The 25,159-nt window shown below is 57.5% G+C and overlaps 1 protein-coding gene across 1 annotated transcript; it reads left to right on the top strand.

Annotated features, from left to right (window-relative positions):
• Positions 1–820: 820 nt before the first annotated feature.
• Positions 821–23,552, top strand: SH3RF2 (SH3 domain containing ring finger 2; the record flags this gene model as incomplete). The annotated part of the gene is made up of 8 exons (XM_080353132.1): positions 821–1,201; positions 10,459–10,713; positions 13,689–14,012; positions 17,931–18,025; positions 19,970–20,140; positions 21,171–21,379; positions 22,185–22,537; positions 23,259–23,552. Exons 1-8 carry the CDS (start codon positions 830–832, stop codon positions 23,550–23,552), a joined length of 2,073 nt encoding a protein of 690 aa, XP_080209258.1. The 5' UTR covers positions 821–829.
• Positions 23,553–25,159: the final 1,607 nt, after the last annotated feature.

Raw genomic sequence — 25,159 nt, 5'->3', positions numbered from 1 at the left:
GCAGCCCCCGCCGAGGCTGCTCCCGCTGCCGCAAGCCCGGGCCTGAGCCCCGGCACAGCTGCGCCGCGGTGCCGGCAGCGCCGGCGAGCGGAGCCGGTTGAGTGACTTTGGGCTGTGGGAGGAATAATCGTCTGGGTTGCTTCAGCTTCAGCTGAGGCAGCCAAACCGGGCGAGGATGGCACCGCAGAGCGCCTGTCGGCTCTGCCAGGGCCCTCCCGAGACGCCTTGTGTTTGAAGGGTTTTTTATAGAACTGCTGTCAAAATGGGAAGAGAGCGAGCTTAATTGGGACCGATCAGAAAAACGAGGCGGTGTGTGGGTGTGCGAGGGATGCGTGCAGTGAGCGGCTGCTTCCCGCCGGAGCCGAGCGCAGACAGGTCCAGTCTGATGGTTATCGGGGACTGCGATCTCCTGAGCTCGTACACTTCTCGCTGCCGCGTCCGCTGTGACCCACAGGCCGAGGAGCCCTGCGGACACCGTGTGCGCTGAGCGCCGTCCTGCCGCGGGGAGCCGCGGGTCCGCCCGCCCGGCCAGCGGCACCCAGGGCTCCCAGCGCCGGCCCCGGCACCCACTGACTCACAACTGACTCACTGCACACTTGGATGCGAGCGCAAAGTATACATTTGCAAATTGGCTGGTGAGGCACTGCTTTGCAATGTAGGTGGGATGTATTACATACTCCAGCAGCCCGGTTCTGCTCTTTTCCCTCCTCCCTCTCCTCGTGCAGGATCGCTGCCTGCGCCCAGGCTGCAGGACGCCGCTCAGCCCGCTCCGGTGGATGTGGCATCTGGATGGCTCCAACCCCACTCGTGACGGAGCTCTGCCCTGAAGATGGATGATTTAGCTCTCCTTGACCTGCTGGAGTGTCCTGTGTGCTTTGAAAAGCTCGACGGCACAGCGAAGGTGCTGCCCTGCCAGCACACGTTCTGCAAGCCCTGCCTGCAGAGGATCCTCAAGTCGCAGAAGGAGCTGAGGTGCCCCGAGTGCAGGACCCTGGTCCTCTGCAGCATTGAGCACCTGCCCTCCAACCTGCTCCTCATCCGCCTCCTGGATGGCGTCCGGGGCGGACAGACGCTGCCCAGGTTCGGCTCGATGCAGAGGCCGGGGGTCCCGGCCTCCCCCGCCTCCCTGCGCAGGGTCCCCCGGGCGCTGCAGCTGCACCAGCACCGGCTGGCGACCGCCCCCAGGACGCCCGCGGACGGGGTAAGAGCTCCGCGGTCTTTGCTCTGCCTGTCGGCACACAAAGCTGTCTGCTCGTGTGCCAAGAGCAGGAAACTTTCCTGTTAGCAGCACTGCAGAAATGTTTGAAGTGAGAGATTGTTGTGTTTGCAAATGTGGCTGCTGCTTCCTTGTGGTATTTGGCTGGTTTGAGTTCAGCACAACTGGTTGACGTTCAGGCTGAGACAGAACCAGCTCGTCCTTTTCCTTGCAAGAGCTTCGCAGCAGATGTTCTCCCCAGGAGCTCTCAGGTGTTTGCTGACTTTTGGGGGGCTGCAGCTCAGGTGCTTTAACTTCCAGGCAGTATACTGATTTTTGACTGCTAGCAATTAAATCAGTAATTGCAAAGCTGTAACTGTTAGAGCTGCAGAAAGGTATTTCCTGTTGCTGTGCCTCAGTTTCCTCAGCCATAGGAAAGGAAGGAAAGCACCTAGTGATGCTCGTGTCCTTGGCAAAATACTTTGAGGTCCACTAATTAAAAATATTAAACTCAACTTACTAACTTTAGGGATGATTTACTAGGCTAATTTTAAAATTCTAAGTTGTTCCTGTCATTTTCTTTAATGGTACAAACGCTTTTATTAAGTAATAAGGACAAGATATTAGACCTGTTGAAGTAACTTGGCTCATACTGAATTTGGGGTAGACCCTGATGTGTGGCTTCCCCTTCCCTGCTCTGTATTCCTGGGTCTCCATTTCTCTCACCTGAACTGTCCTTCTCTGCAACGTCTCCACAAAGCTCTCCATAACACCCAGGCCCGGCTCCAGCAGCTCCTGCTCTCCCAGCACTTTCCCGAGTTGCAGAGCTCTGGACTCCGGGCACACAGGGGCGGGTTCTCTGTCCTGCCCTCTGTGGGGGTTCCTGCAGGGGGGGTGCGGGGACCCTGCGCCGGGTGCGAGTGGTTCGTGTGTCCTGGGGAACCTCCAGGGCGTCGATGCATCATCTGGGACGGATCACACGCCAAACGCTCTGAGATTCAGCAGCTGTTTGAATCTGCTTTTCCTCTCTCTCGCCCATGTCACGTTTCTTTCGGCTCATTGCTGGTTTTAGATAAGGGCAGCACCTGTCAGTGTGCAGCCCCTAAAGGCGCTAAAGAGCAGCCCCCCGGGAGCGGGCAGAGCGGGAGCTGCGCCACGGCCGCGCCAGCCCTCTGCCCGCGCCTCCGACCGAGGGAGAGAGAACGTCTTACACCAAAGTGCTCTTAGACTTAATTAGTTAATTAATTATAAAACACTTTGGAATCCTGGGCTGCAAGGTGAAGAATGAAAAGTATTACTCACGATTTGGGTTTGGTGGTTTTAAGCACATGCAGACGGGAGCACAGGATGCTCTGGGTGGTCAGTGGGACACCAGTGTCCCCAGACCCCTGAGCCAGCACCCGAAACCAGCCGGGACCCACCTGGAGCACCCGAGTGTGCAGAGACGAGGCGGGAGTGGGGATGCCCGTCCTGTCCCTGCCCTCGCAGTGCCCGAGTGCCTGGGCATCCGCCCGGAGAACCCGGTGAGCAGGGGCCGCAGAGCAGCTGCTGCTTGTCGGGACTCCCGGCCAGCGCAGCCGTTCTGTCCTGCCCCAGGGACCCCCTGCGACCTCCAGCCCCCAGGGACCCCCTGCGACCTCCAGCTCGAGGGATCCCCCCACGCCCTCCAGCCCCCAGGGACCCCCCGCGCCCCCCAGGCCGCTCTGTGTGCTCTCCCAGGGACTCCCCCACTCTGCAGAGTCTGCTCATTACTCCTAAGACTGCACCACTTTGTGCTACAAAGCAAATGAAATTAACATGCACCATTCTGCACTGCAGGCAGATGCAACATCAAAAGCAGGATACAGGACATATTTTGTTTTGACCAAAGAAGCTGTTATATAAATAAATTCCTTTACTCCGTGGAGCTGAGAAAGTCACAAGTTCGATGAAAATTTCTCAGCAGAGACAGTTCCTTGCTGGCTTTTTGCTCTTCATCCTCTTGAGCATCCATGAAGCCAAGAAAGTAAAGCAAATCCCCTCATCAGCAAGCAAGACAAGAGCTCACATCATTGCGAGAGGGAAGTGTGAGCAGAGCCAGCAGAGGTGCTGAATTAGCAGTAACGAAATACTCAGTTTGCAGTCAGGAATTCCACAGAGCCAGTCCTTAAAAATCAGGGAATATTCCAGTTACAGGCCTTCCCAAATTATTTCTTATTTGCTAGCATGCAAATCATTTCTGACTTCCCTTCCCACCTGGTGACAGGGGGTGGGCGTGCTCGGGGGTCCCGAGCAGCGGGGGAGCAGCGTGTGCTGCACCGCTCCGGCAGCTTTGAGATCGTTAACGTCTATGCAGAGAGGACAGACTTTGGATTTTCAGCATCTCTACATAATAAATTGTCTGGAATTAAAGAGTAAAAGGATTTGCTGGGAGGGGAATGCGTAAATAATCTACACTGAAGCCTTTGAACTCTCAGGAACCGCCCCTGGCATGTGCCAGATGTGGTTACGTCTTGTGTTACGTCCTCCTGATGTGGCTGCAGCGCCGGCGCAGGCGGGGCGCGGGGAGCAGGGCCGCGTGCCCCGCACAGCGCTGCCGCCCGGCTCCTCGGCGGCCGCTCGGCTGAGGAACTTTGTCCCGCGACAAACGGAGCAGAGAAGCTCCGAGGAGGACAGCTCGCTCTGGGCAGCGCACACCACGCCAGTTCAACTGTGACTCGGGCTCTTTTCTCTGTGCATGCACAGAGTGCTGTAACACCCCCCTCCAGCATTTCATGGGAGATAGACAGATAACACCTCTATCGGGATAAAAATACCCTGCACTCCAACGTCGCCACCTTCACACGGACGTCTATATATAGTGCCCGTGTCTTGGTATTTTCTCCTCCTCCAGAAACATCTCCAACTCCTTGCTGAATTTGACAGACAGGACTTGGATTGCTGGATCTTTTTGAAACCTTATTCAAAGCCACCTTCATGGTTGTACCCAGTGGGAGCAAGAACGTTTTCTCACCCACTCGCTGTGCAAAGCACCCCCTCACTCCCCCCAAAACCCCAGCAGTTCCTGTGCAATCACAGTAATGACCTCATGAGTTGCATCAGGCTTGGGCTGCATAAGTGCTGAATGCGTTAGGAAGCCGAGGACTGCACAGGCACGCTGGCTGTGCCCCGGAGGCGGCTCCGGCTCCTCCCCGGAGCGGAGTGCTGGAGCATCCTCTCGCCAGCAGCTGCTGCAGGTGGCGGCTGCATGTGCCACAGGGTCCCTCGGCTGGAAAGGGAACCGCTGGATTCAGCTGACTCCTCTGTGTGGCCTCAGAGAGAAAGTGCTCGCCCCAGTTCTCCTTCAGAGCCGCATCCCATCGGGGTTTGTCTCATCCTAAAAGAATGCCGAGAGTGGCCCAAGGAACTGGTTCTGCAGTGCCGGACTGCACTTCGCGCAGATACCGTTGTATGCCTTTTTTCGCCTTTGCGTGTAGTTTTAGCACTTTCATCTGCTGCAAAGAGAGAGTGAAGTCTCCTCCATTTGGGCTGCCTGACAACACACCCCAAACGCCAAGGGCGCAACAGCCGTGAGCGCAGAGCAGGGATCTCTGCCGGGCTGCGAGCACCGCGGCCGCCACGAGGAGCAGTCCGCGTCCTCCCCGCCGGACACCCGGCCATTTCCTGTCTGAGAGGCAGCACCACAGCCAGGGTCAGGGCTGTGCCAGGTTCCCTATGGAAAGCTTAGAAGGAAAATACTGTTCTGATGGGCTGAAGGCTGAAACCCCTGGCAAACCAGGTTCCAGTTCCCTGGAAAACAAGCAGCGATTTGTATCGTTCTTCTGCCACAGCGGGGCTCCCAGCCCACTGCCACGGCTCACACCGCTGCTTCTGCCACCATCACCCACCGAACCGCTGCTGAGCCCGCAGCCGCCGGGCTGCAGCCGGGCCGGGGGAACCGAAGGACCCCCAGCCGGCATGGGAGCCGGTCTGACAAAACTAGGTACCGAACTGCAGACACATAGAAGTGTTTTAATTGGTTGCCAAGGCAATGAGTCAGGCTCAGATGGCGAGTCAGGAATAGAACAGCGCTTCTCGGCCTGCGTGCTCACCTGCTGAGTGCCGCGGTCAGCGAGGAGGCTGAAAGTCTGAGTGCTGCTCTTGGCGCGGCTCCCCGGCTGGGGATGGTGTGTTGATGCTGGCACGGGGGTCACAGCTCAGGTTGTTTCTAAGAGACGTGTCCTTTGGCAATCTGACCCCCTTAAGAGGGTTTTCTTCGGGCCCCAGCAGCTGACAGACCCCAAACTGCTCGCTGGCTTTGCGGGGAGGAAAGAGAAGCCTGGCCGGTTGGGAGGCACATTGGCTCGTGTCCTGTGTAACCGCGCTGGTGTCCCCGGTGAGTGGGGGTGCTCTGGGCAGGACGAGGACACCCAAGGCCAGGTGGACAGTGACCTCCCCAGTCCTGGCCCGCAGCTGTGGCCATCACAACAGCCATTAGTTTGCCATCAAAATGGCGGCGAAGCGGAGGCAGCAGGGGAATGGAGAGATGTACTGTCACTGCCCTGAAATAACATGAACACTAAATCCTGGGCTGTTGGGCAATCAGCGGCGCAGGGCCCTGGCAGCTGTGAGCGCTGGCGGGGCCGTGGCACAGGCGGCAGGTCTGCTGCCCACGGAGGGGACAGCGCCGTCCCTCGCCCCGTCCTGCTGCCAGCACCGGCCCGCTGCCGCTCCCCGTGCCCGCAGGCAGCGCCGCTGCCCGGCCTGGCAGCGCCAGCACCATCCCCTCCCAGCACGGGGAGCGCAGCAATCCAGCCGCAACGGGGAGCGCAGGGGGAGGGAGCAGGATGCAGGTAAACAGCCACTTCTGAGAACCGCGGTGCTGAGGCAGAGCATCATGACCAGGCACGCCGAGGGCTGACACAGTTTGTTTTCCGTGCGGCTTAAAGCTATGACACACAACTTAACCACTGCCTGAGATCGCTGACTGCAGCAGAGACAAACACATCTGATAGCGGCGACCAGGAGGGGAAGAGGCGTGAAAAGGTTTCATGCAGACAGCACAGCTGGCACACGCGGCAGCCCCGCCGCCCGGCTCTGCCCGGCAGCCGCCGCGGGTTCCCCTCTCTCCGCTCACCAAACGGCTTTCCAGCCCGTCCCTGCTCGCCACACCGGAGCAGCGCCCGCCAAGCCACGGCAGCCGCGCCAGCACCAGCGAGCGCAGGCCGGGCCAGACGCGGCTCTGCTTGGTGCGCACAGCCCGTGGTGCTGGGAAGACGGGAGCAGTGCTCCTCAGGGAGAAAACCTGCAGAAACCACCCAGCTGTCTGCATGCTCAGAATATAATTATATGAAGAGATTGAAATGACAAGTGCACTTTTGAAGGTTTTGTTCTGTGTGACAAGGCTGAAGTTATCTCCTCTGACGAAAAGCAGAAAAACAGAATTGTAATGGCAATTAATTTACATTCAAATAGCTCTTTTCATCCAACTGGATCCTAAAGAGCCCTGAAACCTGTGCTAGCTGAGCGCACAACGGAGCTGTCAGGCTCATTCATCGCAGGGAAATGCAGCAGCCAGTGCAGAGGCTGAAGGCACTTCCAGAAAGTTGGTCATCAAGGTGGACAAGTGGCTATCGATTAGCACTGTGAGAAGCCAGCGTGGCCTCTGGCGTCAACATGCAGATAACAACCAGCCCTCGGTGTGCTGCGTAAATCACTGCTCGTCAGGAGCTGTCCTGCAGTCACCGTCTGTCCCTGGGGAGCCCACGCTGCCCAGCCCTGTCCCCACATAAAGCAGGGACAGCATTGCCACCATCGCCACCATCGCTTCCTCACATGCACATATCTGTAATTTGGTTTCTGTACAGACGGTCACTCAGATGTACTGGACAGCTGCCCTGGTGCAGCTGATGCCAAATACCAAAAACAGGTACAAAACAAATTCTCCCCCATTGGCTCCATATCCCTTACGAACGGGGACAAGACATGAGGTGCAACCTGCACAGGACAACACAAAAGATCCTCCTCTTCCCCTCCTATTTATTGAATTTCACACTACTACTGCTGAAGTAACACGCTGCCTGGGATTAACAAAAAGCAACAGGACATAGCAAGGGCAAAACACCCATTGAAAGAAATCAAATAGCAGGAGACTCGCTCTGGAGCTCCGGGCACCACCCGGCGATGCCAGCAGGAAACCTCATCCTCCCGGCCCGCTTGGCTGGGGACACATCGTCGCCTGGGGACACATCGTCGTCGCCTGGGGACACATCGTCGTCGCCTGGGGACACGTCCTTGCCTCGGACAAGCTGCTCCCTCAGCCCCAAGTGAACTATCTCCAGGCACAGCTTGTCTTTATCACTGGGCTTAATTAGCACCCAGCTTCTGCTATTGCAATTAACCTGCTTTAAATAAAGCGGAACAGGTGCCTCGCAGAGGGTCTGACACATCCCAGAGAGGACAGAAAACAGCCAAAGCTGAGGGGGAAAGAAAGAAGGAAAGGTGGTTTGCGATGCGCCCGCAGCAGCAGGAGTGACCAGCGACGAGATGCGCCGTCTTTGGCAAAACATCCACGAAGGAACACACCAATGTTACCTTGTGTGTCCAAAATTACTAGCAAGCCCCAAAAGACCAAAATTCCAGCTATCTTTTGGAGGCTAAGGAGGCATATAAGCATTAATATTAACTGTTATTCACGTAGATGCACCAAGTTTTGCAATGAATTTCAAGGAGTGAATACAGGCGCTCTGCTCTGCAGCGCGAGGGGAGAGACGGTGCCAGTGGTCACGGGGGGTGCCGGGAAGCAGCACCGGGAAGGCAGGGCAGGGCAGGGCAGGGCAGAGCCGGCCGAGGGGCAGCTGGGGGACAGGCGGGCGGGAGCCGGGAAAGGGTTAACGCGGAGCTGCAGGAGCGGGGGCTCAGCCCCTCACCCAGCGGGGGAGGTTCAGCCAGCCCTCAGCCACAAACACCCTCCTGCCCAGGTCAGCTCTTATCCTGCCTGCTTGCCTGTGCTACTAACATTAATCTCACAGAATATCTGATCATACTTTCTCTTGCCAAAGAAAGAATATTGCAGACTCTCAGCACCCACTGCTTCTTCACTTTTCCCAGTCAGCAATAGGCATGCATTTCATTGCAGAGTTTCTCTTATTTTTAATATATTTCCATAACTCGTTCTTGACGCCTTTTATGTTTTGCTGTGTTCTGCTGTGGAGCCATTCTCTCACCGTCCCCGTGTGCTCCTCCTTTACCAGCCCTGCTTTGCAGTCCGCATGGGTCCTGTTTGTTTTCTGGTCTCCCGCGGCAATCGCGCTCAGTGCTCCTTGTCCTCGTGCAGCACCAGCGAGTCCATCACCGAGCCTGAGCGCGAACCCCCGGAACCCCTGTTCCCGGGACCCAGGTTCCCCACGGACAGCAGGTCCGTCTGTCCCTCTGCAGGGAGCTCCTGGTGCTGGCACGTCCGTGTGTCCTGCAGGAGCTCGGGGGATGGATGGACAGATGGACGGCAAAGCTGGGCTCAGTCTCATTTATTTCACTGTCTTTTTTTTCCCTCAACATGCTTTCAGTGTCACTAATCCCAGTGAATGCGTTTGTTTACTATTAGTGCAACTTAAGAGGCAAAATGAGTTAATTAGGACTAAACATTAAACTAATTGCTTCCTGTTTCAAACGCTTTGAAGTAAATGCAGTGCATAAAATTCTTCTCTTCTTGGTTCCTTTTTCCTGCCATCATCAGTGTTTGGGAGCACTGGAACGTGTTGTCTTCCCAAAACCTAAATCATTTCCATGGAAAGTTTGATCTTTTCTGCACTTCAGGAAACTAACGCCAAGTTTCTCTGTCCCACGTCCCTGAGCTGCCGAAGCGGGCAGGTGGGCAAGCCCTGCAGACGCCCTGCCTGACGAGGGCTCCATCGCCCTCGTGGGTCCCCTCCAGCTCAGGACATTTGATGGTTCTGTGATTCTATTAAAAGGGATTAAAGAAAATGAACCACAATGCAAGATGTTATTGAAGCCAAGAATCTTGTACAATTCAAGGAAAGAGCAACATCTGAGCTCTAATAGTTCAGATAATAGCTTAGGATATACAGCAGTGTCTTCATGCCAAACCCACTCCCCTTTGGCCCCGGGCGCAGGAGCCGCAGGAGCCGCAGGAGCTGCAGGAACCACAGCTTCCCCACGGTGCCGAGTGGCGGGGGGAGCGCTGGTGGTGCGGGGCGGATGCCGGCGGTGGGAGAGGAGTGCTGGTGGCACGGGGGGGACGCCAGCGGTGCTTGGGGGAACGCTGGCGGTGCCGGGGGGATGCCGGGCCGGAGCAGCCCCGCTCAGCGCCCCGGGATTTGCGCGGGGAGATGCCGCCCGGGCAGAGCGCCGGCAGCATCGAGCCCGGCCCGGCCCCGGCCGAACGTCTTCGCTGCGTTCTGCGGTGCAGAGTGATTTCCAATGTGCAGGGCTCCCAAATGTGGAACTAGAACAGCTCCATAGTGCAGAAAACGTCAGCACATCTGCACTCCTGCCACAAAAAACACCCCCCAGGCTGCCCTCCCATTGCATGGCCTGGGTTACGCTCCGGGTTTAGTCAGCCATCTAAATCGTATGTTGCACTGTGTATTAAACTGAGTTTTCAAGTATAGATAAAGGTCTGTAAAGCAGTTATTTTAAGTGAACTTTGTAGCTTCATTGCGATGAGAGTCAGGATGGTAAAGTTCCCTCATCTCTTTTCTGGTTACCTTCCTACTCATGTTGTACTGCAACAACAATAACATTAAGAAGCCTTTCTTCCTGTAACCCAGATTATATAGTGAAACAGAAATCCTGGTCACCCGCTGGCAGAGCAGGGGAAGGAGCAGTGACCTGTGCTCACCCTGCTCGGCACGCTCCCCTAGACAGGCACTGTTGGCCACTGCAGGTGACAGCGCCAGGTCAGCGGGACAACGGCTGCGACCTTCAGTCACCCCGACACAGAAACACCCGGGGTCGGTAAAACAGGCACTGGATTAGACGAGACCTTACAGCAGGCAACAAGATCCCACGGGAAGACTAGTTTAAGGCATTAATTGTTTCCTAATATTCTTAAACAAGTTCAGCCAGCTTTTCATCTTGATACAAATTTAGCATAAGTATTTTGGGGCTTGTCTTCATTAGAAAAAGACATCAGGAAAGGATGTGGGTAGTTAATCCAAATAGATGCATGCTTAAGCTTTAGACCTCTAAATTTTTCCCAGTAATTAGGAATGCTTTTGGGGAATCCTGTCTACGTTCAGCATGGCTGGCACGGACAGATGCAAGGGCTGTTCCTGGTCCCACAGGTCCCGCGAGCCAAGGCGCTGTACACGTACCGCGGGCACAGCCCCGGGGAGCTGCGGTTCAACAAGGGGGACATCATCGTGCTGCTGCGCCAGCTGGACGAGAACTGGTACCTGGGGGAGGTCAACGGGCTCAGCGGCGTGTTCCCCGCCAGCTCCGTGCAGGTCATCCAGCAGCTGCCGTCGGCGGGCAGAGCGCTCTGCAGCGAGCTGAGCAGGGACAGGACCGACGCCAAGGACTGCCTGACCTTCCACAAGGTAACGCCACCCCGCAGCGCGCCAGGAGAGCGCTGAGCGACACCTGTGACATGGGAAAGAAAACTGCGCCCAGGCCTGGGGACACATGGGTTATGCAGCTCCAAGGTGCCCAGCCTGCGGAGGCACTGGCAGAGCAGCACCCCAACCTGGACCGTGTTTCCCTTCGCTCCGCAAAGGCTGCAGAGCTCACGTTGGCTCTGGTGGAGGACACACTGTTCTGAGTGATGCACCTCCCAGCAAGGTCCCCGTAGTGTCAGAGGAGGTGAGACACGGCAGAGCGGAGCAGGGAGCGCTGCCTGGAGCGCCGGTGTCCCTGCAGAGGTGCCACTGCTCCCCATGAGCGCTGCAGGGCCGCGATGCTCCGCGGGCGCTCAGGGAGGAGGCAGGAGCAGGAGCTGTGGTCCAGGCCAGGGGTCCCCAGGGAGTCACAGCTGCATGTGGGGTGGCTGGTGTGGGGCAAGAGAAATCAAACAGCCAAGAGCCCGCTGTGGTTTCTGACTAGGGGAGGAACTAAGAGAGAAAAACCAGTTCAGAGCAGTGTCACAAATCACCAGCCGCTCGAGCACATGTGGGTTCCCAGCGTGCTGGTCAGCTGCAGAGGCTGGGCAGAGCAACCCTCCCTTCATCATCACCTCACTTATTAGCAGGAGGCGCCTTCCTCAGTTTTCTGCCGTCTGCATTTGTTTTTTCTCTTCCCCTCTATTTGCCTTTGTTTCAGGGCTTACTCACTGTTTATTTGTGGCAGGAGGCTGCACTCTGCTCTGCTCCCACAGCGCCGTTCACACGTGGGGAGTTAGCGCAGATCTAAAGCAAACAGATGCTTCTGCAGAGAGCAAGAGCAGCCCCCTGTCCTGTCCCTGTCCCTGTCCCCTCGGTGGCCGCGGCCAGTCATTCCGGCAGGAAGGGCCCCACCGGGCAGGCACTGCAGACCCGGGCAGAGCTGCTGCCGCGCCCCGCCGCGTCCGGCGCTCACACAGCGTCTTCTCTGGGTCTGCAGCAAAAATGCCATGTTCATTATTAGTGTGTGCGTGGCAGTCATAGAGCCATTTCGGGTGACAGAAACCGTCCAGCAAGTCAAAGGCTTTCCACGTCCTCGCCCTCAGACTCACGCCCACCGTCCCGATTCAACCACGCTTGCAGCTTTAAATTAAAAAGGCGTTTGAGCATTGTGCTGAGCGAGGCCAGACGCGAGGCCACCGCCGTCCCGGCAGGGCTGGCGGCAGCACAGGGCAAGCGAGGTGACGAGCAGGGACTGTCCCCAGCGAGTGCACAGCGCCCGTTCCCCACCCTGCCCACCCCTCCACTGCTGCCATGGAGCCTCCACAGCAAGGAAGAAAACTGGGGACACAAACGCAAAATTCAGGCAAAATATCCAAGCTACATTGTTAATGGGTTCTGTGGTAACTGGCTGTTGTGCAGCCTTGTCTGCGGGGGATCTTCCCCAGGAGCCCCAGCTGCTGGTGACAGTGGCCCCGTCCCCGTGTCCCCATGCCATGGGGGCCCGTGCTCCAGCTCCACAGACCCTTCAGCCGCCCGCTCCCTGCTGGTGTTCGTTAGTGCTGGTCTAGACATTAATTGCATTCCTGCCTTTAGCTGGAGATGCAGGGTGTAAATGGCACCAACAAGAATGCAGAGAAATCAAATTAATACTTGCAGCCGTCATAATTACAGCAAGCACTTCTTTGTGGCTATTTTATAAAAGGACACTAGCGAAGCATCTTATTTGAAGCTCTAACATATTTTGTAAAATATCTTTTCATTTAATGAAATCATTTTAGCTTCAGTAATTACTTATTTATGTCTGGCGTTAACAGAAATAAGTCAGTTAGGGCCACATAAAGCCACCCAAGGAATCAGAAATTAATTACAGGGAAGGCAAAGGTAGTTCTGCCTTGGGAGACGCAAGGCTTTCCGTGGCTTTGACACTTCGCTTTGTGTCCCATTTTATTGTATCTCCTGACGTTTAGAGAAGGCAGAAAAACGTTTCCAGTTTAGGCTAAAGTTTAATTACATGCAGTAATGGCAATATTAGCATCTTATATGTGTACATATGCGCACACTATAGCTTTAAACCCTTGCTTTAAGGGGTGAGGAGAAGGAAAATGTGCAAACGCTCCCTGTTTCAGGTGCTGATGCCAGAGAGGCCCCCGCGCTCGGGCCCCGGCCGGCGGCCCTGCCCCGCTGGGAGAATCTCGGCTTTTGCAATTCGTTCCTGTCAGCAGGACATCATGATTAATTCCCCTGGCAGTCATCGCGGTAAAAAACATTGTCGCCACATGCCCTTTGCTATTAATACTGTTTGATCAGCAGTTTCCAAGGAATACTGTCTGAACGTTGCCCGTATGCAAAGTCAGGGCCTGACTCTTCCCTCATTAAGCCCCGTGGTTAACAAGCCCGGCTCTTTTCAATGGGAGCAGGATCAAGCCATGAGTGTTTGGGCTTACAGAGATGTAACTGGGCGGATCTGATTCTGCCACCGTCACCGAGGGCTTCTCCAGCCCACGCCGTAACGTCGGCTGCAGGAGACGCACCCTGTACCGGCGTACAGAGTGCATGAACGCCCCGCTCACCCCGCTCACGTAGAGCCATATTTCTTGTGACGCTGCTGCGGTCAGCCGGCCCTGCTGCCGCCGCCGCCAGCCAAAGGTCTCGACAGGGGACAAACCTTCTGTAAAGCACTGGGGAGCAGCACCAGCCTCAGTAACTTGTTGTCTAAGCAACACATCTTTCAAACGCGTTTTCATTTTGCTGTCAGCTTTGCATCAGTACTTTTGCATCCGGGATTTGTCACTGAAAACATACCAGGGAAATGAGTGAGCTGCACGTTTTTAAAGATCACCTGTAGCGTCACCGGGAATCTGCCCACAGCTCTGCTGCCGGGTAGGAAAGGAGAGAAAGAGCAAACCGAGCAGCGGGCGGGCTGTGCCTGGCGCGGCTCCTGAACGTGCCGCCGCGTCTCCCTTTGTCTCTTGCAGCCAAACACCACTGCCAGGCAGCTCCTGCACGCCAGCAAGAGCCACTGGTCCCCCCAGTTCAAGGTGGCGTCCCTACGAGTGGCGACTCCCAAGGCGAAGGGCGCGGACCCGCCGGCGTTCCCCAAGGCGCCCGACTCCCGGCGGAAGAGCCTGCGGCCGTTCTCCATCACCACCGCCCTCAACACCCTCAACCGCATGGTCCACACGCCCGGCGAGCGCCCGGCACTGGAGATCAGCTCCCCCGTCCTCATCAGCTCCAGCAACCCCAGCGTGGCCACCCAGGGCGGCGAGAAAGCCGAGTTTCCCTGCGGAGCCCCTGTCCAGGTAAGCGGCGGCGGCGCGGATGCTGCGGCACCAGCGCGAGTCCAGCGTGCGGAGCCTGGGCAGAAACGCTTGATGCGCAGGCAGCAGTGTGAAAGCTAAAGCACGAACACCGAGACAAAGCTCCCATGCTAACAGTGCCGGTCAGATACGGCACCCACAGCAGGCTGCCTGGGGTTTTCTCCCTCCTTTTCAGTTGGAAAGGTCTGTGTTCAGAGTTCAGGGACCCAAGACAATTCATAAAAGGTGAAATTAAGTTATCAGAGTAACTAAACATGGATAAAGCACCTTCCTGTTCTGATTTCTGCCCTCCTGCAGTGAGCTCCAGGTGTACACCCCAATTCACACCCCAATTGGGGTGTGCGCCCCAATTCACCCTGCAAGCAAACAGCTGGTTTGCCCTACAAGGACGTAGGTCTCAACATTTGCAGGATTAAAGCTGAAATCAGCCACTGGCCGCTCTCCCCGCGTCACCTCCACACGGAGCCCTTCCGAGCTCCTCTCAGATTGCAGCTGCACCGGCACGGCAGGACCTGCAGAATCGGGCCCTGACTTGTGAGCAGCCGAGCCCACGAGGCCAGGGAGAGGCCGCGTTCGCTGGGCAGGTCTGTGCTGCCACAATTGCTTCAACTGCCTCTTCGTCCAACTCCCGTGCTCAACAGGAACCCAGAAACCCGCTCTTTTTATGAATTGCTATTTCAGTTTCTCTGGTACATCTCAAGCGTAAAGGAGTCCCCAGCGTCCCCAACGCTCATGCTCAATGACGAGCATTGCGCTTCACTGAAAAACTTGAACAAGCCCAAAATCTCAATGCAGGAGAACACGTTGGGTCTCTCTGAACCCAACCTGCCCTCTGCCCACCGGGGCACACACGACACTGCGGAACCACGAGCTCTGTTCCCGAACCCACGAACTGCCCACGGGACCGGCTGCCTCACCAACGCCCGTTCAGCGGGGTCGTAGCACCCACAGGAATAACAGAGCAGCCTCCTGCTTCTGCAAAACGGGGCTGTCAGCCTTCCCCTTCGTCCTCTGCCCACATGTGCCCGCATGTGCCCCCGTCAGACGGACGCTCTGTGCCAGGCCGGGCGGTTCCGCAGCCCCTGTGCTCTGCAGGCGGCGCCTTGGCGGAGACGCTGGGATCGCACACACAGACCGACCTTTCGGGCCACGTCCGCTCTTGATGTGCAGAGGCAAGAGAGTCTCATTTCTTCTTCCCGCTCTGACTAAAGTTCTCAATACAGAATCTTCACGGATCATCTGAAATGGGAGCAAAAAGGGTTTGTTTAGATTTATACGACATCTTCCGTATTCAAGGTTACTCTAACGTTTTGTAAAGCAATAAGCCAGCCCCTGGTAGTTTGGTGTCTGTGCAATAAAACCCAGCAGGCATTTTGTACTTAGCAATAGCCTGCAAAGAGCCTTGGATGTTAGATCCTGGTTTATGTGCGAGGAAATGAAGCCTTACAATAGAACTATAATTCAATTGAAATGCTATCTTGTCTCGCAAATCCAATATAATTTTACCAAAAACGTCTCAGTGTGAACCATTGTCAACAGCAGAAGCAACAGAGTGAACATGTAATGTTTTGCCTTCGAAGGGCTGGAATTTCCTGTCTTCTCCACAACAGTTTTGCTCCCGGAGGTTTGCAGCGTGGGGATCAAAACAAGTGGGAATTTTCCAGCATCTTGTAGCTACGTGACCCTTGCCCTAAGCTCTGAGGCTCCTTTCATTTGAGGGAAGCAAAGGAGACCACTAGTGTGCCCCTGAAGCGCCCCATGGGTGACACGTCCCAGTCCCATCCCCAGGGTGCTGGTGTCGGGGGAGCGGGCGCAGGACAGGCTTGGGAAGCAAAGGGCTTTCAAACCCGCCTGGCGCTGCCACCAGGGCTCAGCTCGGGCTCCTTTCGGCCCATAAAAGGGAAGGAGCGGCGGGGCGGCGCTGCCGCCAGCCCTCCCTCTGCCCTTGCTGCCCCCCGGGCTCAGGGAGACACAACCGGCTTGCAGGCGGTGACACGCGTCTGTGCCTGTTGTGCCAGCGCGCGGGTCACAGGGCCGGGGACCCGGCGCTGCCCCACGGCACCCGCCTCGGGAAGAACGCAACGGCGGCCGCGGGAGCCGTTCCCAGGTGCGGCCGGGCCCGTTCCCCGGGTCAGAGCTGCTGCTGCCCTTGCCGCGCGTACAGCGAGCTGATCAACCTGTTGCCAGCCCTCCAGCACACCTGGCTTTTCCACCTGTCAATGGCCTGAAAGCTGCAGAACCCGGCTGAGCAGCACCAGCGGCCCCGCGACGCAAAGGGGAACATCTCCTGCCCCACCAGGCGCCTCACGAACGTTCTCGGCGCGGAATTGCCCGTGTCAGCAGGCGCTGGGACAGGAGCCGAGCTGGAAAGCACATTGACAACAAGCGAGATGGGGCGATGAGTGAGGAAGAGACCCAAGGGGAGGCAGAAAGCGAAACTCTGTACTTACAGGGGCTCGCAAGGTACCCACGAGACATCAGCAGAAGTGAATGCTGAAGTCACTTGTACCTGGCTGGAAAATACTTCATTCAATCTTCTTTCCTCTCTGTTGAAAACACAAACCCAGTTTGATGTGTGTTCTGAAGGGATCACTGCTTCCATGCAGACTGGGAACTGAGATGAAAAACATTACGTGTTCCATCTGGAAGTGTATATTTCAATACAGTTCCATCAGGAAAACCTACAAGAGGTTGTCATTTTGCTCCAATGCAGGAAAAAGAAACTCCAAATCCCCAAATTTCAAAAGTTATGGCTATCAAAATTAAAACAGAATTATAATTTCCAATCAGCTTCACTTATTTGAGAGGCTGGTCTGACCCTATCTGGACTAGAAAACAAGGAACGTAAAGAGGGTTGGAAGCTGCTCCAGGTCCAGTGACGGAAGCTGCTCCAGGTCCAGTGACAGAAGCTGTAGTTGCTGGGGTTTGTTAATTAACTTAATTTACTGGAGAGCAACACAGCTGGTGAGTCACCTTTTTTCCTCTAGGTCCTTGCAAAGCCAGCGCCCCAGCACCTCGTTACAGACATGACCACTAGAAATTAGATTTGAAATGAATAAGAGATTAAAGCCCCGACAACGCGCATCATTAAGATCCTGCGGTCTCTGCTGGAGCCCGTGACTGTGGCTACATCCCGGCCGCATCCCGGCCGCTGGCTCCGCTGGCCCGGGCTCCCCGGGGCCGCCGCCACAGCCGCCGCCGCAGCCGCCAGGCCTGGCCGGGGCCGGTGTCACCTCCCGAGAGCCGCCGCGCCCGGCATGGCTGCGCTGCTTTCAGACGGGGGAGCCGCGCGCTCCGAGCGCCCGGGAACGTGTCTGTGCTTTGGGACCAGGAGCCGAGCTCGGCTGGCACGACCAGCACGGCTGGGCACCGGGACCTTCCCGCGCCGGGCTCCAGGACCTTCCCGCGCCGGGCTCCAGGACCTTCCTGTGCCAGGCTCCAGGACCTTCCCGCGCCGGGCTCCAGGACCTTCCCGCGCCGGGCTCCGCAGCACCGCTGGCTCTCACCATTTTCAGAAACGACCATTGCCGGTGAAAGGAGGCGGTTGGAAACCCCTGAGGACACTGTCCCCAGTCCCTCCACCCCTGTGACAGGCCCGGGCTGTCCTGCCTGCAAAGGGGAGATAACAAATGCTCCTGCCTCTGTGGGGCTGCGGAGACCTCACTCACCTCCCGGAGCCGGCACAACTCTGGGGAGCCCCGAGCAGACAGAACCACCGCACACTTCCTCTCAACGTCTGGTCTTGGTTGTGTCCAATGCTCCAAACTCTTCTTTCTCCTGAAAAGTCTTTGTTTTTTTCCTGAAGTGTGAGAAAAGCTTGACAAATGTTTTCAGCTGCTCTTCCAGTAGCTACAACAAGTCTATATTCAGATCAATTTATAGTTTCCTTTCTCCCTGCAGGTCAGTGCATCTTACTACGCTGTGCCAGGCTCCCTGGGGCACTCAGCAGCCATCGTCACTCTTCCCCCACTGCAGCACCACGTGTCAGCTTACATGTACGTACAGAAACCAAACACATGGGGTCGTGGCATCTTCTGTCACCTGTCATGCTCCTCCAGCCCAAGGCTCCCGCGGGCGGGGAGGCGCGGAGGAGGCGGCTCCGGGGTGGGCGCGGGTGCGGCGGCGGAGCGTCTGCGGCGGCGGAGCGTGTCTGCGGCGGCGGAGCGTGTCTGCGGCGGCGGAGCGTGTCTGCGCGGGGCTCGCACGGACCGACCGCAGCTGAATCAGACAGTAAATTCAGGAAAATCTGGGATAGAGAAGAATTCGGGCAAGCGAGTGGAAGCATTTGAGATGGATTCCGGTCCATCCCTCACCAAATCACTGTGCTCATCTTTTTGAGTTATATTCCCAGCACCTTAGTGCCGCACTTAACTAGAGTTAAATAGCTCCACCCATTTGTCAACAACGCGCTTTAAATTTTTAACTATAAAGAAACTAATTACTCTTTCAGCGCCTCTAGTCACTTGTTTTAAGCAAGACAGTGATGGTCACCGGTGCTTTGAATGATCCAACCTTGTAAAACTGCCCCAGAGCATTCAATTTGCAGATAATGCACTGTGAGGATTTGTTTTCCTCCAGATAAGATCCCTCAGCCTGGCACTGTGATAAACCACCCAATAACAACACAACAAGCTGTCCAGGCGGTAATTAGCACCTTCACGTACCGAGCAGACCTGTGGCAACCCCAGCGCACGAGCAACAGCCATAAATCCATCCTGCACTCCTGGTATTTGCTACTGTCCTGCATTAGCACAGGTCACCCAGGCTATTGCACACACTCAATCCTAAGTGCAAGAAAAATCCTAAAACCTTAAAACAGTTTACAGAATCAGGACTGGTTTAAAGTGTTGAAATCAGCTGCCTATTTTGCACAGCTCCTTTCTCAGCCCCCCAGTATCAAACTAGTACCAGCGCATCCCATCCTTCAGGAGGAATCCCACATACAGCAAAGCAGCACCGCAGAACCGGGACACCCGGTACCAAACCTCTCCTGCGGGCGACCCGAGCGCTCGCTTGGTAACAACGGGCGTTTCCAGCCAAACTGCCAGCGATGGTCCTGAGCAACCGGGAGAGAGGAACCTTTTAGAAGTTATGGGATAGTCCTTGACTACCCAGACAACTAGTCTGTTTGGTTTAGTTTTAAATTATAGCTGATAGTTACTGCATTGGTCTGTAACTCACTAATATTTGGGAGCAGATCACATTCCCCTTGGGAAAAAACAAAAAAGAGGAGGGGAAGTTTTGAAAAATGTGCCATTTTCTCTCGCTTCTGAATCGCTGTGTGGTCACACACGGCTCACTGTGGAAAGCAAAGGCTCCTCACTCACATACTCCCATAATCACAACAGGGAGGTCTAGCAGGGATTTCAAATGAACTCGTAGTCCGGCTTGTTCGCCAGCCCCGAGCGGAGCCGCCGCCTCCCCGTCCCCGTGCTCGCCCCGTGCGCCGCCCCGGTCCGGACAGCCCAGCGCCGCAGCGGTGCTGGAGCGGAGCCCTGGCTGTGCCGGCCCGGACAGCCCAGCGCCGCGGCGGTGGCGCAGCGGAGCCCTGGCTGTGCCGGCCCGGACAGCCCAGCGCCGCGGCGGTGGCGCAGCGGAGCCCGCGCTGTGCCGGGCGCGCACCAGCAGCGTTCTGCTCCCCAGCGCCCGGCTGGGGCTTCTGGGACAGAAACCGGGGCCAGGATCTGCTCTGTACCTGCTGCCTTTTCTTGCATCCGTGTCGCTTTAGCCTGGGGTTACGGGCAGTTTCCTCCCCGCGAGTTCTCTCCACAGCAACAGCAGCAGCCAAAGGTTCGATGTGAGTGCTGGTTGAAGAGGCTTCAGGCAAACGGCCGCTGCTCGCACAAGGCCAGCAGCTTCAGTTCTCAGCACAGTTCAACCCCGAGGCCTCGGGCCACGCTCGGCCGTCCTGCCAGGCAGTCACTGTCCCCTGTCCCCAGGTGCGTGGCTCTCCATCCCTACATGGCGCACGGGCCGGAGGAGCTGGAGCTGCAGAAGGGAGAAGGGGTCCGTGTGTTCGGGAAGGAGCAGGACGGCTGGCTGCGGGGCATGTCCCTGGTCACCGGCAGGGTGGGCGTCTTCCCCAGCAACTACGTCGCTCCTCTCTTCAGGTCTGGTTTTTCTTACACAGGTGCAGGGGACAGATGTGGGTGCAGGGGACGGATGGATGGGCACAGGGGAGGGATGTGGGTGCAGGGGATGGATGTGGGTGCGGGGAAGGGATGGAGGGATGGGTGCAGGGGAGGGATGGATGGATGGACGGACGGGTGGGCGCAGGGAGCTCTGCTCACAGGGCAGCTGCAGTCGCTGGATCCCCACTCAGACCCCCCGGTCCTGCAGTCAGGGGCACATCAGCCTCCACCTCCCTGAAAGCTTCTAGCGGCAGATCAGAAGTTCTCCGTGTGCTCCCAGATCCTCCTCCCCCCACTTCTCTTTCCCTGCTTATCGACTTTGTTCTGCCAAGGGCCTGGCTCAGGCCAGAGGTGCCAGCACTGCTTTAATGGCAGCATCGCCCCCGGCACCCTCCCTCCCGCATCCAGGAGTGCAGGGGATGAGTCTCTATTTCTCCAGCTCATTTCTGCCCCATGCAGCCTCCAATAACACCGCGGCCTCACCTCGCCCATAAACAGAGCAAGCGAATAATCGAGAGCACAGCCCAGTCATCCTAAATAGCCTCATATAGCGCCTCAACCATAAGTGCTGGGGTTGGAGCTGCTGTTCTGTCTTCCTTAGGAAATAATAAACTGATACCTGAGTTATTTGATGAATCGCTGCTCAGTTATTAAGCCACAAATCATTCCTCTAGTCCCCCAAAAGGTAAAGCTTTTTCTTTCTTTAATGAATTAGGAGAAGGAGTTCATCATGGCCTGCTCGAGGAACTGGAGCGCTATTTGGCCAGTGTGCTGGTGGGAAGGCAGAGAGGGGGTCTGGCAATTTAGCGGCTTCAGGTGATGATGATGAAAACCCTCATTGCAATGGAACCTGAATGACTGTATCACCCACAGAGTTCCCCACCAAAGCCCTGACTCGCGAGCGGTGCAGGCGCATTAAAACCACCGCGCTCCCTTTTGGGCAGACTCCCGCTTTCCTCACAAAACCCCGGGCCGAGGGTGAGCCTGTTCTCTTCCCTGTTTCCCGCAGGAAGCCGAACCTCTCGGAGCCGCGGATGCCTGCGCTGTACGCCTCCTGGACGCTCTCCAGCGCCTCGCTCTCCTCCCAGGGCAGCGGCCCCGAGAGCGGCCCCAGGCAGAGCCGAGCGCTGGCGCCGCCGCTGCTGCCCGTCCCCGTGCCCATCCCCCCGGGAGCGGCACCGGCCCCGCTGCGGCGCGGCCGCGGCAGCGCCAGGAAGAGTAAGTGCTGGGGGTTCTCCATTCAGGAAACCAGAATGATTTATAGCTCAGGAGAAAAAATATTCAGCTTGGAAATATCACGATGCATAAAATCATGACTAGCCTGAAGGTGAGAAAGGATGCTTCACAGCAAACAGAAGCAGGAGTTACCTAGTGAAATTGTGAAGTCAAAAGCCTTGATACAGGAAAGAGCTGGAGGGAAAACACCTTCCATATCAGCTCTATTTTTCTTCTCCTCCTCCTCCGCAAAAACCCAAAACATGCTTCTCATTGGCACGTGCCCGGGGCTGTAGGAAAAGCCCTCCCAAGGACGGAGGGGCCCAGCAAACGTCCTGCCAGCCCAGCAGAGCCCGGGGTCCCAGGCGCGGTTATTCGGTACCTCCAGGGTCTGAGCCGGCACAGGAAAGCTCTTTGCGAAGGCTGCGCGGAGCTCAGCCGGTTCTGCTCTCCCCAGCCCGCCCTGGGGGTTTGGGATTCCGTTCCCGGTGGGTCTGTGCGGCGCGGTCCCCACCGCGGGCACTGCTCTGCCCCGGGCAGCCGCCCTCGCAGGGACCGTTCTCAGGGGTTTCAGACTCCAAATTGGATTTATCTTAAGATTGTTTCACTGGAAATGATTCATTCCCCTGTGGTGGCTCTGTTAAAAAAGAAAAAATATATATATCTATACATATATCTCTCACAATCTTGTGCACAGCAAGAAACTGTGAAAGCAATAAAGTGTGTGAGCTCCCACGCTGCGGTCGGGAAAGCAGCTGTGGATGTGGGATTCCTGACTCACCTGCTCCCAACCGCTCTTGCTCCACAGCCGGGTCCCTGCAGAGGCCGGGGCCAGCGGGGACCCCCGTGCACGTCACCGGCTCCCTCCGGCGCCCCCTCACAGCCGCCCTGCGACCGCAGCCGTTCCAGCTGTACCCGTACGCCAGCCCCACGTCACACAGCGTCCCCCCCGCGGCGGCAGCGAGGCCCAGCTTCCCCCACGATGCCTCCCCGGCGCCCGTGGTCAGAGCAGGGGAGAGCAGAACCCCCTCCATGTGCAGCTCCGTGACCCTGGATGCCAAAGACCCTCCAGCAAAGAGCGAGGCAGCTCCAAAGCCACCAGCATCGGCCCCGCCGTCCATCCTGGTGAAACCGGACACCTCCCGCAACAGCACCGAAAAGGTACAGCCGGGGTCACCCTGCTCACGGCCCCTCGTGGCAGCGCCAGCCCAGGGCTGACTGCGGCCAGACCCCGCGGGCGCCGCTCCGTCCGCGCCAGGTTCTGCTCTGATAGGAATCACTGGGGCTGGCACTTGCATGACCAAATCAGACCTTTGTGTTGCTGACTGCTGGTCAGATTAAACCCTCTAGAAATGCAAGATGCTCCAGGGGCTCCATCAGGGTAAACCAACACTCAGTCATGACCAGTCTGGAGACTTTTCTGAAGTCTTAAATTGGGCAAAAATCCCACCAAAGTGCCTGAGACTCTGGGAGCAAACGAGCAAACACCACAGACCTGAGTGTCAGACTTTGCACCAGGCTGGTGGCTCAGAGCTCCCCGTCTGCCCCACGCGGCTGTGCCTGAGCCATTCGCAGTGGAAATTTCTCTCCCCTCTGGCAGCCAGAGGGAAATTTCATAAAGGTAAAATGGTTCTGCAAATTGCCCCAGTGACAACTCCCCCTTCCCAGGGACAGTGCTCTGGACCCGGGTCTCTGCTCCATGATGCACGGCTGCACCGCGGGTGCTGCTCCCGGGCTCTGCACCCGTCAGCCCTGCACACCGCACGGGGCTGCCCCCCAGACCCCGTCCCGGCCGGCATCCCCTCGGCTCCCCCCGGGCTCTGGGCAGAGTGGGGAGGGCGGCCGCTGCCCCCACCCTGACCGTGTCTCCTTCTCGTTGCAGCAAGTGAAGACGGTGCGGTTCCAGACGCACAGCCCGCCGCCGCCCAAGCGGCACAGCCTGCAGCCGTCGCCCAGCCTGCCGCGCGGCCGGACCGAGCCGGGGGCCGCGGCCGAGGCCCCGCTGCCGGACAGCGGCCCGCCGGGCCCCGAGCTGGCCGCGCTCTGCTCGCCCAGGGCCAGCGCCAGCCCCCTGCGCCCGCGGCGGGTGCTGCACCCCAAGGCGCTGTCGCTGGACCTGTCCAGGCCGCTGACCTTCCCCGCCAGGAAGAGCTACAGCAGCATCTCTGCAAACTGAGGGGGAGTCCCGCCCGCCCCTTCGCGCCCCCCCGCAGGGGACGAGCCGCCGCAGCAGCGCGGCCGGGACAGGGGCTGTGACCCGCACCGGGCAGCGGCAGGGGGGGAAGCGCTCACAGCGGAACTCGTGCTTTGGTAAAAGAGCAGGCAGTTATTTTGGGACAGATCGCTCAGTTTCTTGCACAGGATATTTCAGTGCTTTGATGCTATGGTGATGAGTGCCCTAAATATATTCAAAATATGTAGGGAGACAGAAATGAAAACAAGACATATTTTAAAGCAACAGCTCTAATAAGCATCTTGTTCCCACACACGTACCTGCCCACTGGGTTCACACCACGGCCCCCTGAGCAAAACTGCTAAAGCCTCCTCCCCAGCACAGCTGGGGGAGCAGCCGGACTGGGTTACCCCACCAAGGAACATCCCACACAACAGAACTCAGACCTTTTCCTTCCAAAGCAGAACCCACAGCTTTGTCCTGAGCGGGCCAGCGCCCTACACAGTGATGCCACCCTGCACGCTGCCTCTGCCCGGGGTGCTGCAGAGCCCGGCCCCCTCTGCCTGCTGCCAGCAGTCCGTATTTGTTAACCGAGCAGCAATGCAAAAGGAGGCATCACATGCTGGCAGGAGGGCGGTAGCTTTACACGGAGGTGGGCGAGCTCTTCAAGAGTTTCTGTTCCTTTTATACATAGATGCATTTAACTTCCCTCCTGTCTTCCCACTCTCCAGACTCTCTTCAGCCCGTTTCCTCAGTGAAGAGTCGGACGCCAGCACTGGGACCCTGTTTGTCACTCCCAAGGTGGCCAGGAGGGCACGGGAAGGCCACCCCTCCTCCCCAGGGACACCCCCCTGCACTCCCAGTGCCCCGGGCGGCTGCTCCGAGCCCTGGCCCCGCAGAGCCCTTCACCGCAAACAGCAGGCGGAGCAGCGAGTGCCAGGAGAACAGCCCTAGGAGCTGCCAGCCCCAGCGCGGGCGCTGCAGCCGGGGGTTCCTGCCGCGGACACCCCGCACCCCGCACCCCGCGCAGGGCCGCCGGGACACCAGCTCTGAGCAGCGCACGAGCAGCACGTGGGGCACAGGGACCATTAATGTGCCTCTCGCAAGTTCCTGAATTAGGCTTATTTTCCATCTGCTCATTTCTTACGGCTAGTTAATGAATTGGAGCCCAAATCAGATCATTCATCAGCTCAGCTTTAATTACCTGCCTAGTCTGGCAGAGACCTTGGAGTGCTCCAGTAAGTAACCCGTCCCCTGGGCCTGATCTGCCCGCACGTTTCCCGAGAAATGACGAGCAGAGGTAAGAAAGCAGCATTAACTAATTCTCTTCACATCCTTCATGCAGAGGATGCCGCCCTGCCCCAGCCAGAGCAGAGACTCGCAGGCAGAGGAGCATCCCATCCCATCCCATCCCATCCCACCCCACCCCACCCCATCCCACCCCATCCCCGTATCAACCCGTCCCATCTCCCAGCGCAGCCCCGCAGAGCCCCCGGCTGGGGGTCCCATGGCCCCGGTCCCGCCCCACGGCAGGGGATGCAAACGCTGCCCCAAAGCACCGGAGCTGGACACACCGGAGCAGGACAGGGGGCTGCAAGTCCACATGTACA

This window comes from Nesoenas mayeri (genome assembly GCF_963082525.1).
Source record: "Nesoenas mayeri genome assembly, chromosome: 14".
NCBI lineage: Eukaryota > Metazoa > Chordata > Aves > Columbiformes > Columbidae > Nesoenas > Nesoenas mayeri.
Note: the sequence above shows the minus strand (reverse complement) of the source record. Positions and strands in the feature narration are given on the sequence as shown.